The sequence below is a fragment of the Podarcis bocagei genome (assembly GCF_964188305.1).
Source record: "Podarcis bocagei genome assembly, chromosome: 5".
In the NCBI taxonomy this organism is placed as follows: Eukaryota; Metazoa; Chordata; class Lepidosauria; order Squamata; family Lacertidae; genus Podarcis; species Podarcis bocagei.
The window spans coordinates 15,247,437-15,259,858 of record NC_138129.1 but is presented as its reverse complement, the minus strand read 5'-3'; the positions used below and the strand labels follow the sequence as shown (position 1 = coordinate 15,259,858).

The window sequence follows — 12,422 nt, the reverse complement described above, 5'->3', positions numbered from 1 at the left end:
ATGGGAAATAGTTCATACACATGAAGTTCAGATGGATATGAGTTACAAATTACAACCGAAAATAGCAATTTGTGTGCATTATTAAATTATATAGAGAATTTGTTTGTATATTTTAACTATGCAAATTATACCCATAATAAACCTGATTTAGGGCCTTGGTCACATGTTACTTTCTGAAGCTTGTGAATGAGACAGAGCAGGAAGAAAGCAGGACATGGGTGCATGTCCAAGAACGATCCACACTCATAACCAGGCTGAGAAAAGGCCTGATCAGCCTTTAAGTCTATATTCATTGCAGTTCACACAAAAAAACTTATACTTCAGATTCTGTCAGAACCAAAATACTAAGGCTGGCTTCTAGACATTAGTCCAAAATGTTTAATTTATGGGAGATGAACGTCCCTATAGCACATCATTAAGAAATAGTTGAAACAACCTGTAATTTTGATTTCTCTTCTTCATGAAGTGGATCATTCTTTTCTGCCTCTAAAGCTTTGTTGTCCCCACTGTGTTGCTCTTCTGAGTCCTGTAAAAGTGCATAATATGCATTTATGGAAAGAACAAAACAGTATCTGGGGCACCGCATTAAAATTCAGTACAACACGAACAGTGAACATCTATGTAAAAATTGAATCCATGCTGCAGTGCTAAAAAATGTAATCAAAACTATGCTAAGCCATACAAAGATGTAAGCACAGAGAAAAGGTTCTATATTCATACGAGACTTCAAAGGTTCCATGACACCCATGGGGTTGTTGTGGTTTGTTACTAGCCCAGTGAGTCTAGCCCAGTGGTCTCACAGCAGCAGTTCATCACTGGAGACTTATGCAATCCATGAATTCATGAATGCTCTGGGGGATTTTCTGATGGAGCTGGCAGTTCCACTAAGGCCCTTGTCTTGCTACTGAATGACAAGATGCAATGGGATGTGATCTCTTTCAATCGTATCAATAGCCCATGTTATTATGAGTAGTTGTGGACAATGGAGCAGGCTGGATCATGCCTAGAGCACAAATGACATGGAACTCTGCAAAGAACTTGCCACATGAAAACGTTTCTGTTTTCGTTGGCCTATTCAAACACATAACTGGTTACATGGTTTATTGCGTTTCATTCTTTTAGATGTTTTTAAATGTGATTATTCTACTTTTAATTTTAATACAAATATGTTTGCCACTCTGGAAGGGTGGGATATAAATTTGATGGGTAAATAAAAATAAGATGACTGAACATGTGTTATAGCACATAATCATACCTATTCGGTGGCAGTGAAGGTCTACTTTACTGCCCCCACTGCCATGACACTGAGTGGTGTGAAGTTTATTAAGCTCTAACCTGGTGAATGGGTTATTACAATTCTCAAAAGCCTGCAGCAGCAAGCACCATGAGGATAAAATTACTTACCTCTGCAAAGTCTTAGATGCCACTGTTGTGATCAGTCCTGATGAAGTATCCAATGCACCACCTAGACTTTTGGGGGGATAATTTTCAGCTTCTGAGGCCTGAGGATGTGGACAAGGTGCTTGCAGTGATTTGACTAACTATGTGTCCTCTCAATCCTTGTCAGTCATGGCTAATTTGAGGTAGCCAGGGGACATGACCAGCTGTCCAGGGAACGATGAATGCACAACTGCATGAGGGGTGTTGCCTGAAACCTTATAAAAAGGGCAGTGCAACTCTCCTTTTGAAAACCCACCTTTGACACAGAGATATATACCACCACTATAACCTGGTTGCAAAAACATGCCCTCCCTAAGTAAAGTGTTTGAGAGGGTAGTGGTGGCTCAGCTCTAGGCACACTTGGAGGAAAATGATTGCTAATACCACAGATGGGGACATGGTCCTCCAGATGTTGCTAGACTCCCAACTCCCATCATCCCCAGCTACCGTGGTCAAAGGCTGTGGATTATGGAAGTTGGAATCCAGTAACTCCTGGGTCCATTTCAATCTGGATCCAGGCCTAGCTTGGCTACTTGATCGGCCAGAAGGATGGCCTTTATTAGCAAAGGGACTCAATATCCCAGCATCTTTTGATACCACTGATCATGGTATCTCCCTGGACCAGCTCTGGGTTGGAGGCAGTTTTGCAGTGGTTCTATTCCTATTTATGGAACTGGGTTCTGAGAATGTATACTTAATTTGCTCTGGTACATATTGTAGAAAATTCAATGGTTCATTCGTTCTTCTACCCCAACCATGATGATACTACTTTCAACATTTCCTACATCCTACTGAAGGTGCCATTCTCAATGGCCAATCTATAATTTTCAGACTCCTTTCTCCTGGGGATCCGCCAGTCTAAGCATTTATTTGAAGCATTGCAAGGCCTTGGTATTTGGACTGGTTTCCAGGGGCTGGGATAAAGCCAGTACTCATACTCAGTTGTGTTTAGATAAATACACAGGCATGATTTAGTGCACTCTTGCTAGTTACATTTGGCTGCTATTTTAAGTTTAGGCCTAGTGCCCTGCATTTTCAGGGTGGCAGGCTACAATTCAGAATAAGTAAGTAGAAGTCTTTAGTGGTACAAAATGACTGACATGCCATTAACCCCCCCTGAAAAACACACTTATTTTTCCTGCCATGACCAAAACTTACCATATTTTTAATCACAGTTGGACTGGGTGGGTTAATTGCCTCATCCTGGCTTGGCAATGATGATAAGGTGCTCTCATTCACTGAACTGGGATCAAGGACCAAACCTGGTGTATCTTCTGGGTAGTTCCCATTGACTTCTTCATTCTGTTTGATCTCATAGCAACTGACAGAATCAAGGTGAGCAGCTCTAAGTGCAGCAGACAGTACTTGAACCTGAGCTGATCAAATGGAACAAGTCCCATTAAGTTTGTTTTCATGCATCTCCTTTTACAAGTCCTAAAACCCTATGTCAGAAAACCCCTCTCAAAAGGAGTAGAACAAGAAAAGAGACTGAGAACTGCAAAAGTTTAAATATTAACTTATTACACAGTAGTTCTTGGGGTAAGATCTATTCTTCACAAATTTGTCTATCAATGCCTCTGTGCCTATACGGAAACTCTAGATTCAACTGCATTTTTGAAAGATTATAACTTATTTACAGATTAAGTATAGGTTTTCAGCAGCAATCCTGTAAGCATTTACATGAATTCAAAAAGATTACTTCTGAGTAAGCATATGGGATTCTGCTGTGAGATACATAAAACACCACAAAGATGACAATACAGAAATTTAAAGTTCACAGATGTAGAGAAGACCTGGTCCAGGATTTTTTGGATCCCAAGCTAACCCCACTATTTCTATTTTTAGTACAATAACTAAAACCTCTTTACTGGTCCTAATAAACACATTTCTACTTTGGGCTGCTTTGACCTCTGCTCTCATTTCTTATGCCTCATTTATTAGATCCTATTGTGTTATCATATATACCATACATCTTGGTTTTACCAACAGCTACTACCACACAAGACAAGTTTAGTTTTGCCTTGGTGATCAGCTAGGAGAAAAGTGACTAAGGCAGCAATCCTATGGATGCTTACTGAGGAGTAAACCCCACTGAAGACTTCTGAGTAAACAGGACTGTGTTTAAATCCTGCTTTTATTTAAAGTTCAAACAACCAGACACCTGATGTAGCTTTCTGTAGACAAACTACACTAGAAGCCATTATACCAGCTGAATTAAGAGCTGATATTAGGAATCTTGAGATCAACCTTCAAAACCCTAATGGCTCTTTTTTCTTCCAGGGCTGCAGTCCACTTTTAGATGCAATTCTAAACAGACAGAAAGAAGCAGAGGACCTCAGTGAAGGCTGTACTGTGGCAGCACCCAAGTGTCAACCCAACTGCCCTCCTTCCGTCTACGACAACTCAAGCAGTAAAATGCAATAAGTTTTCATCAAATGCTGCTGGAGCCAGACAGCACTTCCCATTTGTTAACTATAGAGAGATGTAGCTGGAATTTATTGTGGTTAAAGGGAACTGCATGCAATCATAAGACAGAATAGTTCTTCATTATAATAAAACAACTGTGAGCAACATGTTTCCCAGAGCAAAATCTTTTGAAGAAGGGTCTAAGAACACAAGAGCGTAAGATCTTACCTTGAACATCTGGGTCATCCATGTGTTCCTGCAAACTCTGCAGAACTTTTTTTATCTCACTGCTGGCAACACAATTATTACAAAGAACTTCCGACACCGGACAGCTCTCTTCATGTATTTCAGTTTTGCACTGAAGCAGTGCTAGATCCTGACTTATGTCAGGAAGAGGAGGACGCCAGTATAAGAAGGTATTGAACACATCCTCTGCTGATTGGACCCTTGAGTTCACTTCCTGATAACTGTTGATTTGACATTCCTTAATATCCTTGGTCACATAAGGATCAGCATTATCACTCTGAGTCAATATAGTCTGATCTACTCCAACGTTTACTTGTATGGCTGAACTGTCTTCCGTTGCATCTGAATTTGAATTCTCACAGCTAGCAGAAGGCCCGTCTGTCAGTGATTCCAATTTTTCCCCCACTTGCTCCTCTGGACTGAAAACAGAAGCAGCATTTTTTTTAAAATGAAAAAACAAATTTCACTTAAACATAGTATCTTAGGTAATACTTTAACTGCAATAATTGCAACTTTTCTCTAAAATATTCCTTTCAAAGATGCTTCAGTAAATCAGATGAAGTTAGCTTCAGACCTCCTAAGATGTCCTTAGCTGATACTGAGATGTGCAAATATGACATCTGAAACTACCAGCTTTTATCACAAGGATACTTTTCTGTGTATTTTGAAGTTTATGTTATCTAAATAGCTGATAGAAGCCCTCTCTCACTTTATTTTAAGAACTTAAAAATATGAATTGCATTGAAACTGCAGACTAATTGATTTGAAAAACAAGTAAAAGACACCATACTACTTAACGTATGGGTTTGTATATGTGTACCAGTTATTGTCTTGGACCAAAGAATAGAGTTCAAGGTTCAAACCACTGTTGGCCAAGTTTGTTTATAATTTGCAGGAACGCGGGTGGCGCTGTGGTCTAAACCACAGAGCCTAGGGCTTGATGATCGGAAGGTCAGCAGTTCAAATCCCTGCGACGGAGTGAGTTTCCATTGCTCGGTCCCAGTTCCTGCCAACCTAGCAGTTTGAAAACACCTCAAAGTGCAAGTAGATAAATAGGTACCACTCCGGCGGGAAGGTAAACGGCGTTTCCGTGCGCTGCTCTGATTCACCAGAAGCGGCTTAGTCATGCTGGCCACATGACCTGGAAGCTGTGCGCCGGCTCCCTCAGCCAATAAAGCGAGACGAGCGCCGCAACCCCAGTCAGTCACAACTGGCCAGGGGTCCCTTTACCTTTAATATAATCTGCAAACTATAATTTAATGTGAACTCACAAATTACTGGCTTGTTACAACATCTGAACCCAGTCTCATGGCTTGCTTCACTCCAAGGGAGCCACAAACAGTAACTAAGATTTGTTCTTGACTTACTGCACATGGTTTATTGGGGGTGGAATGGGGACCACGAACCTAGATTCAGGCATCACAGCAAGTCAGATCTTGGCTTGTTTCCTAACGGCAGTGGGATGGCAGAAGACCATGATTTAATGTGACATGTGAAGTAGGCGATGAACTAAACTAAGCCAAATCACTGTACCTGGATAGCACATCATTTGCATTGTTGCCTGTTGGGCATGGACTGGAAGGCCGGATACTAAGTGTCCCATCCTCCCGGATGTAAAGACCAGCACTGGAAGGGTTTGCAAAAGTAGAAATAAACGGCCCGAGGGACTGGAAAGCAGCTTGACGAACCTACGGTATTGGAAAAGTAAGAAGACACAATTGGCTTGATAACTATACTTCTGGAGACAAATGTACACTTTGCTGTTCCACTATGATTCCAAAGTATCCCAATCAACTAAATGAAAGGCATTAGGGCAAAGATAATAGTATAATTTCACTGCTAGAATGAGGCAAGTTTTAACCATTTCAGGGATTTGGACCAATGTCAAACATCAAGATATAAGGCATCAACAGATATCATGAGAATGCAGCTGCACATTGTTTTGTATTATATGGGTTACTTACTGGAGGGAGGGGAATCCATTTCTGAAACATAACAGGTGATTGGTGCCTGGATTAAGTCCACATTCTCCCCCAAGCAGGTGGTCTGTTGTGCTTTCAAAGCTAGCAACTGACCAGCTATTAGGCACTTCATGTACAACTCTCCAGTCTAGCAGGAGAAAATGCACATGCAACCCCAGATACCTGGGCTATGAACATTCAGCAATAGAAACCACACATGGTATTTATGTACATGTCAATGAGCCAGTCCAGAAAGAGATCACTGAGACTGAAGTTTCCTCACTCAAAAAGGTACTAGAATTCATAGCCAACACTTCAAGAATGACATTTCATTCATCTCAAGTTAAGGAGCTTACACCAGCAGAAAAATCAAACACACTACTACACTTTGGTTCAAAACAAAAAACAAAAGGGGAAAAAATCAGTATGAGACATATTATTACTTGTTAACAAATAAGATAATGCTTTAAGGTAACTAATAGTGCTTAAAAACCTAATGGTTAAAGAATAAAAATAACTTTTGAGCAAACTATACGATATTATTACGAGTATGGATTTAACAAAAAAATACACAAAGATAATTTCCTTTGACCCTTAGCATAACAGAATTACTTTTATGTTTTGCAATTTAGATTGTAGAATGAAGGCAGAGGGGCTTAATATAGGAAATTCAAGAACTATCAATCTCCTTGGGAAATCAAAGGAATAGATCAGATTTGTATTATTATTCTCATGCCCCAAACAGTCAACAATTTAAAATTCAGCACACAGGAGACAGAGAAAGGACAAGGAAATATTTGTTTATTTCTGCTATGTGTGCTTAGGCTTAGTTATAATAGTATATGGGAACTAAGGACTTATGCCAAAGGCTTCACTGAAGAGATGTGTTTTGAAAAAGTAAGATGGTCCATCAGGACCATGGACATTTACAACAGAATAAACTCTAAATTAAAAGGGCTGTCACAAGTCATCTCTGTATGGAAGCAAAAGGAGAAATCTGATCAATATGCAATCATGAAGAGTTGATTAAAGTCTGCTTTTGACAGCTGAACTACTATTTGCTTGCTTAAAAAGCTTCCATCATGCATCAGCTAACAGAAACAGAGCTTTAATGACTTGCAATTAATTAGCTGAGAGGAGCAAGTCAAATAAAACATTCGATAATTGTCACTTGAGCTAGTCATGGTCATTTATCAAAAGACAGAAAAGTACAACTGCAATTTAAGATGGACTAATTCACTCTCTACTTACCCATCTGCAAGGGTCACTGATGAGACTAATAAAGAGGGAAGACAGCTTGCTTCTCCGAACTTCAGGGGAAATGGTGTAGGAGACAGCCATAAAGCATTCAGCACAAGCTTTTCGCATACCCCAAACGCTATCAGAGCAGAGCTCAAAAAACTTCGGAATCTACCAAAATAAAGACATATCAGATCAAACAGTTCTAAAATAGCAATTTCACTGATTGGCACTGCAGCCCTCAACACTTCTACTGTGAAGACAGTTACTTCCAAATAATTATTTGAGGTTTCGAGTAAGGGTTTCTCTTTTGAAAACATCATTTGGCTAGCAGTTTCTAGCAAACACCATCAAGTTAACAAATAAATTAAAGCATTCAGGTTTATTTTGGTAATTTGGTAATTCTGGCTACAAATACTACGTGCAGTTGCACATAAACAGATACTTATGTCACAGAAGAAAGCTAAGCTGCCTGAGACCGTCAATCTGATTTATTTCAATCCGTGAAGAGAAGCTGACAGCAGGGTCAGATACCTTTACAAATATTAATGTCCTTTCAGCAAGGCTTAAAGAAGGAATGCTAATGCTGAAGGATTATCCTTGCAAATTGAAGTTATCAATAGCAACCACCATGGCTAGCTAAAGATCAAGCACGACAGTTTTAGCTTGAGGGAGAAATCTGACACATGGATGAATTTCTGAGGCTTTAGTTTTACAAGTCTCAGGGGGGAGGAGAGAGAAAAAAAGAAAGAAAGCTGCTAGCTTGGGATCAAAACAACCTTCTTGTTACAGTGCTGCTGTGAGCATGCCATGGGTTGCCGTTTTTAAGTAACATTGATGTATTCTTCAGCCACCCAACACCCACCCAGTATCATATATTCATAAGCCGCATTATGTGTGTGCCTTGGTGCATTTGATGGAGTTGCTCCAAGGTTTGGTTTCAAGGGTGTCCAGAGACAGTGCATCAGACACACTTCATCAAAAGAAAGCATGCACTTCTGGATTCTCTTTTCCTTAGAGGTTTGGCTTAAACCAGTTCTGTGTTAAATGTATTAAAAGCCCTAAATTGTTTAGGACTAGGTTCCCTGAAAATCACCTCTTCCCCCAGTTGCCTTGTTGTTGTTGTTTAGTCGTTTAGTTGTGTCCGACTCTTCGTGACCCCATGGACCAGAGCACGCCAGGCACAGTTGCCTACCTGACCCTAAATATATTCTTTAGAAGTCCTGTCCAGGTGCCCTTACCAAGTGAATAGATGTAGCTGATTATCAGAAAGACAGGCTTTTTACGATACAGAATAGCCTCCACAGAGAGGATAGCCTGACACCTTCTCTGTGGTGTTTTTAGTGCTAGATCAAAAAGATTTTATTCACCCAGACTGCACATTGTTTTATTATATTGTCTGTGCAGTTAGGAGTTTCCCCCCTGTTTTTTATTGTGGATTTTATTGATTATCTGTTGCATTTTAGTATTTAGATACTTTAATATGTAAGATATATTATTGATGGGCTGCTCTATAATTTTAATGAAATGACATAGCTTCAAGACCCCAAACCTTAACATACCAAGTTCTTTTCTGTGGCTTCTTGCCCCACAGCATTGCAAATGTCTCCAAAGTTTGCTGCACAAACCTAAAACAAGAGAAACAAAAACTTTCTTGGTTTTATGTATCAATTCTGAATCCGTATGTCTTTCTTTAAACTGATCAAATTACAGTTCTTCACAGAGTAAAAATTTGTTTTAGAAAGAACCTTGCTGCCTACACTCCCAACCCAGAAAATATACTTTTATGGTATGTTTCCTACTTGCAGGCGTTATTAATCATATTAACTGCATAAAAGTCTACGGGGTATGCTACTCAAATATTTTAATGCATACTAACAGCTGCTCAACACATTTCATAGAGAATGTGTGATAAGCAGGAAATGACTGAAAGGAAATATAGGATCATCAACTCTGTGGCCCTTATTCAAGAAAGCACAAGTACATGATTAACTTTATGTACAGGTAACTCACAATTTACGTGGGGTTACATTCTGCATCATTGTGTGTATAAGCAAAACCATGTAAAGCCAGAACAGCAATCTTGCAATTATTATTTTCCAGCAACAAGTGTAAAGATGCAAGAACTTATTTTAAATAAGTGTAAGTTGCGAGTTACCTGTACATTTAACCTTTAAAGCCCTATACGGCCTAGGACCCTCATACCTACGGAACCGCCTCTACTGGTATGTCCCACAGAGGACCTTACGGTCTTCAAACAAAAACATCTTGAAGGTTCCAGGCCACAGAGAGGTTAGGCTGGCCTCAACTAGAGCCAGGGCTTTTTGGGCTGTGGCTCCGATCTGATGGAACGCTCTGTCACAAGAGACTAGGGCCCTGCGGGACTTAATATCTTTCCGCAGGGCCTGCAAGACAGAGCTGTTCCACCAGGCCTTTGGCCAGGGCACAGCCTGACTCCCTTCTTTGGCAATCTTCACAGAACTCTAGCCCAATGGTTGCCATCAATTTGATTTGAATTAATTTTATAATGAAATGATTTTAGAATGTTGTACAGTGGTACCTTGCAAGACGAATGCCTCGCAAGACGAGAAACGCGCAAGACGAAAGAGTTTTCCGTTTTTTGAGTCGTTCCGCAAGACAAATTTCCCTATGGGCTTGCTTCGCAAGACGAAACGTCTTGCGAGTTCTTGCGAGTTTGTTTCCTTTTTCTTAAAGCCGCTAAGCTGTTAATAGCCGCTAATAGCCGTGCTTCGCAAGACGAAAAAACCGCAAGACGAAGAGACTCACGGAACGGATTAATTTCGTCTTGCGAGGCACCACTGTATTATTTTATTGTTGTTAGCCACCCTGAGCCTGGCTTCGGCTGGGGATGGCGGGATATAAATAAAAATTATTATCATTATTATTATTATTATTATTATTATTATTATTATTATTATTACATTTCACTAAAGTGGAAACTATGTTTTGGCCAATGTATGAAAAAGAAAAAGTTGCTTTTAAATGGCATACACACACAGAGACGAGAGAAACACATTGAGTTTTACTGGTACTTACAGATGAAGATAATTTAACCTCCAAATTTGAACAGATAAATTCTAATGTAGATGCACAAATAAGTCTTAAATAATAAGCACTAACCTTCCGGACTTGAAAGAGTTTCCCATCACCACAGAGCTCACAGAATCGGGGGAGCAGCAACTGTTCAACGGTTGATTTGTTCACCATAGAAGCCATTTTGCAGATTATCTAATAGGGGAAAAATATCTCAATTCTTTCTCTCCATATAAAGTTCTCCTCTTGAAACTTAGCAGTTCTGTTAAAAATTATGTTAGACAATGTGACTTCTGTATATGAACTTCTTATGGCTTAGAAATCAAATTCATCAGATATTTAATTATTTATTTGGTTAAAGCAATTTTTCCTCATTTTTCAGAAAAAAGAAAAAGCTCCTAGAACAGGTTACAAATATCAGTAATAAGATAGCCCCCGTCCTCAGGCTTACAATCTAAAATCACGACACAGAAGTAAAGGGGACAGAAAGTGGGGAGAGAGAGAAAGCAAACTCAGATGCTAGTTCTTTGTTAAAGATTTCCTGTAACAACCAGTTGGACTAGAAAGAGTTCAAAGGAGAAAAGGAGCCAAATGTTGCTAGTTTCTGAGTTCAGCCAATGGAAAGGCCCTGCTTAGGAACCAATTTTTGTTTAAAACCAGGGTATAAATTTAGCAGACAGTGAACATTCAGTTCCCATTTTTTCCACCCATAAAAGGCTCCCATCCCTCAGAGCAAACCGAATAATTTCTGTGCATCTTTGACTATAACACCTTTTCCAAAAGCAGAATCAGTTTTTTTCTCAAACATTAAGAATTAGAACATTTTCTAAAAATAAGCATTTAAAAAATGTTACACTGCATGAATGTTTGTACTACCTATCCCAAGACTCTTGTAAAATTATTAAATTGCCAATACCACAAAGGTTCATTCAAATATTGTAAAGACAAGACTCCTAAACTTTGCTGGGTTGTTTTTTTAAAGTCTCAATATGTTTATAGAATATATTAAAAAGTATATGGTTATTAAAAATCACAGCTTCCTTCTCAAATGGTTCAGTCATTGTGACTGAATGCAAAGAAAGAACTTGGAGAACATTATCCTATTCTGACTTTAATGGAATTGTCAGTCCTTGAAAAAGACATATGGCATTCAGATGTTACATTGGAAATTTGGCCTAAGCAACTCCCAAACAAGAAACTGTAGTCTAGCTGGTAAAGTCATTTTATGGGTGAAGTGTCAGACAGCCATGGTAAAATGAAATTGCGAATGTTCACATTTTGTGGATACACAACGGATTTCTTGCAAATGATCTGAAGAACTCAATACACTTGGGAATTAGAAAATTTAAGCAACTATTTATAGTCAAGTATAAATTTAAAAGAAGCAACGATGTTATAGATTTTTGGACACCACATCAAGAAGAAACATAGCTTTAAGATAGTACCTTTAGGGAAAATTGCCAAATATTTTAATGCTGGAATTTATAACCCATTAATAGGACTATATGTGACTACTTGGAAGGATTCTATTTTCTTTCAGTTTAATTCTTTTAGCAGCTGGAAAATAAAATAACACTTTTTCCGTATTTTGACCTTTTCCTCCAAACAGTTATATTATTGGTCCATTGTGGGTTTAACTGAACTGGAATATAACAATTTTGATGGATAACAGGTTAAGATAACACCACACAGCAGTGACTTCAGAGCCAAGGAAAGAGAGTATAACATGCCCAGTTCTTCTTAAATTTCTGCAGCCCAAGAGAAACTGAAAACTAATACTGAGGCTGATATACAGTTCTTATGCAAAGAAGTGGTCTGTTTTGCGGCTGCCAGTGTCTGTTATGTTGGAACTTACTTAGACTTTTTAAATTTGACAACATATTTCAATGTGCTTTCAGAACAGCTGTGTTTTGTTGACACTAACCTAGGATTCCTCTTTTTTAAAAGGAAAGCAGGAGGAGATACGAATACTAATACTTAAAAATACTTCAAGCTCCTACAGACCCAATAGTCATGTTTGAATGTCATTGTAAGTCATAATTATGGGTTCACCTCTACTCCTGTGATGGGAGGAAA

General features: G+C 39.0%; 1 protein-coding gene across 2 annotated transcripts in view; it reads right to left on the bottom strand.

Moving 5' to 3' along the window:
* Window positions 1-12,422, bottom strand: part of LOC308587985 (serine/threonine-protein phosphatase 4 regulatory subunit 1-like) — a gene marked incomplete at its 5' end in the record, with an annotated part of 37,133 nt that overhangs the window by 9,199 nt on the left and 15,512 nt on the right. For both annotated transcript variants that reach the window (XM_081196064.1, XM_081196065.1), the window contains 7 exons: window positions 437-526; window positions 2,599-2,816; window positions 4,075-4,511; window positions 5,626-5,780; window positions 7,305-7,463; window positions 8,855-8,920; window positions 10,434-10,541. In XM_081196064.1, the coding sequence (XP_081052190.1) occupies window positions 437-526; window positions 2,599-2,816; window positions 4,075-4,511; window positions 5,626-5,780; window positions 7,305-7,463; window positions 8,855-8,920; window positions 10,434-10,541 (1,233 nt within the window). The remainder of the gene's footprint in view (window positions 1-436; window positions 527-2,598; window positions 2,817-4,074; window positions 4,512-5,625; window positions 5,781-7,304; window positions 7,464-8,854; window positions 8,921-10,433; window positions 10,542-12,422) is intronic.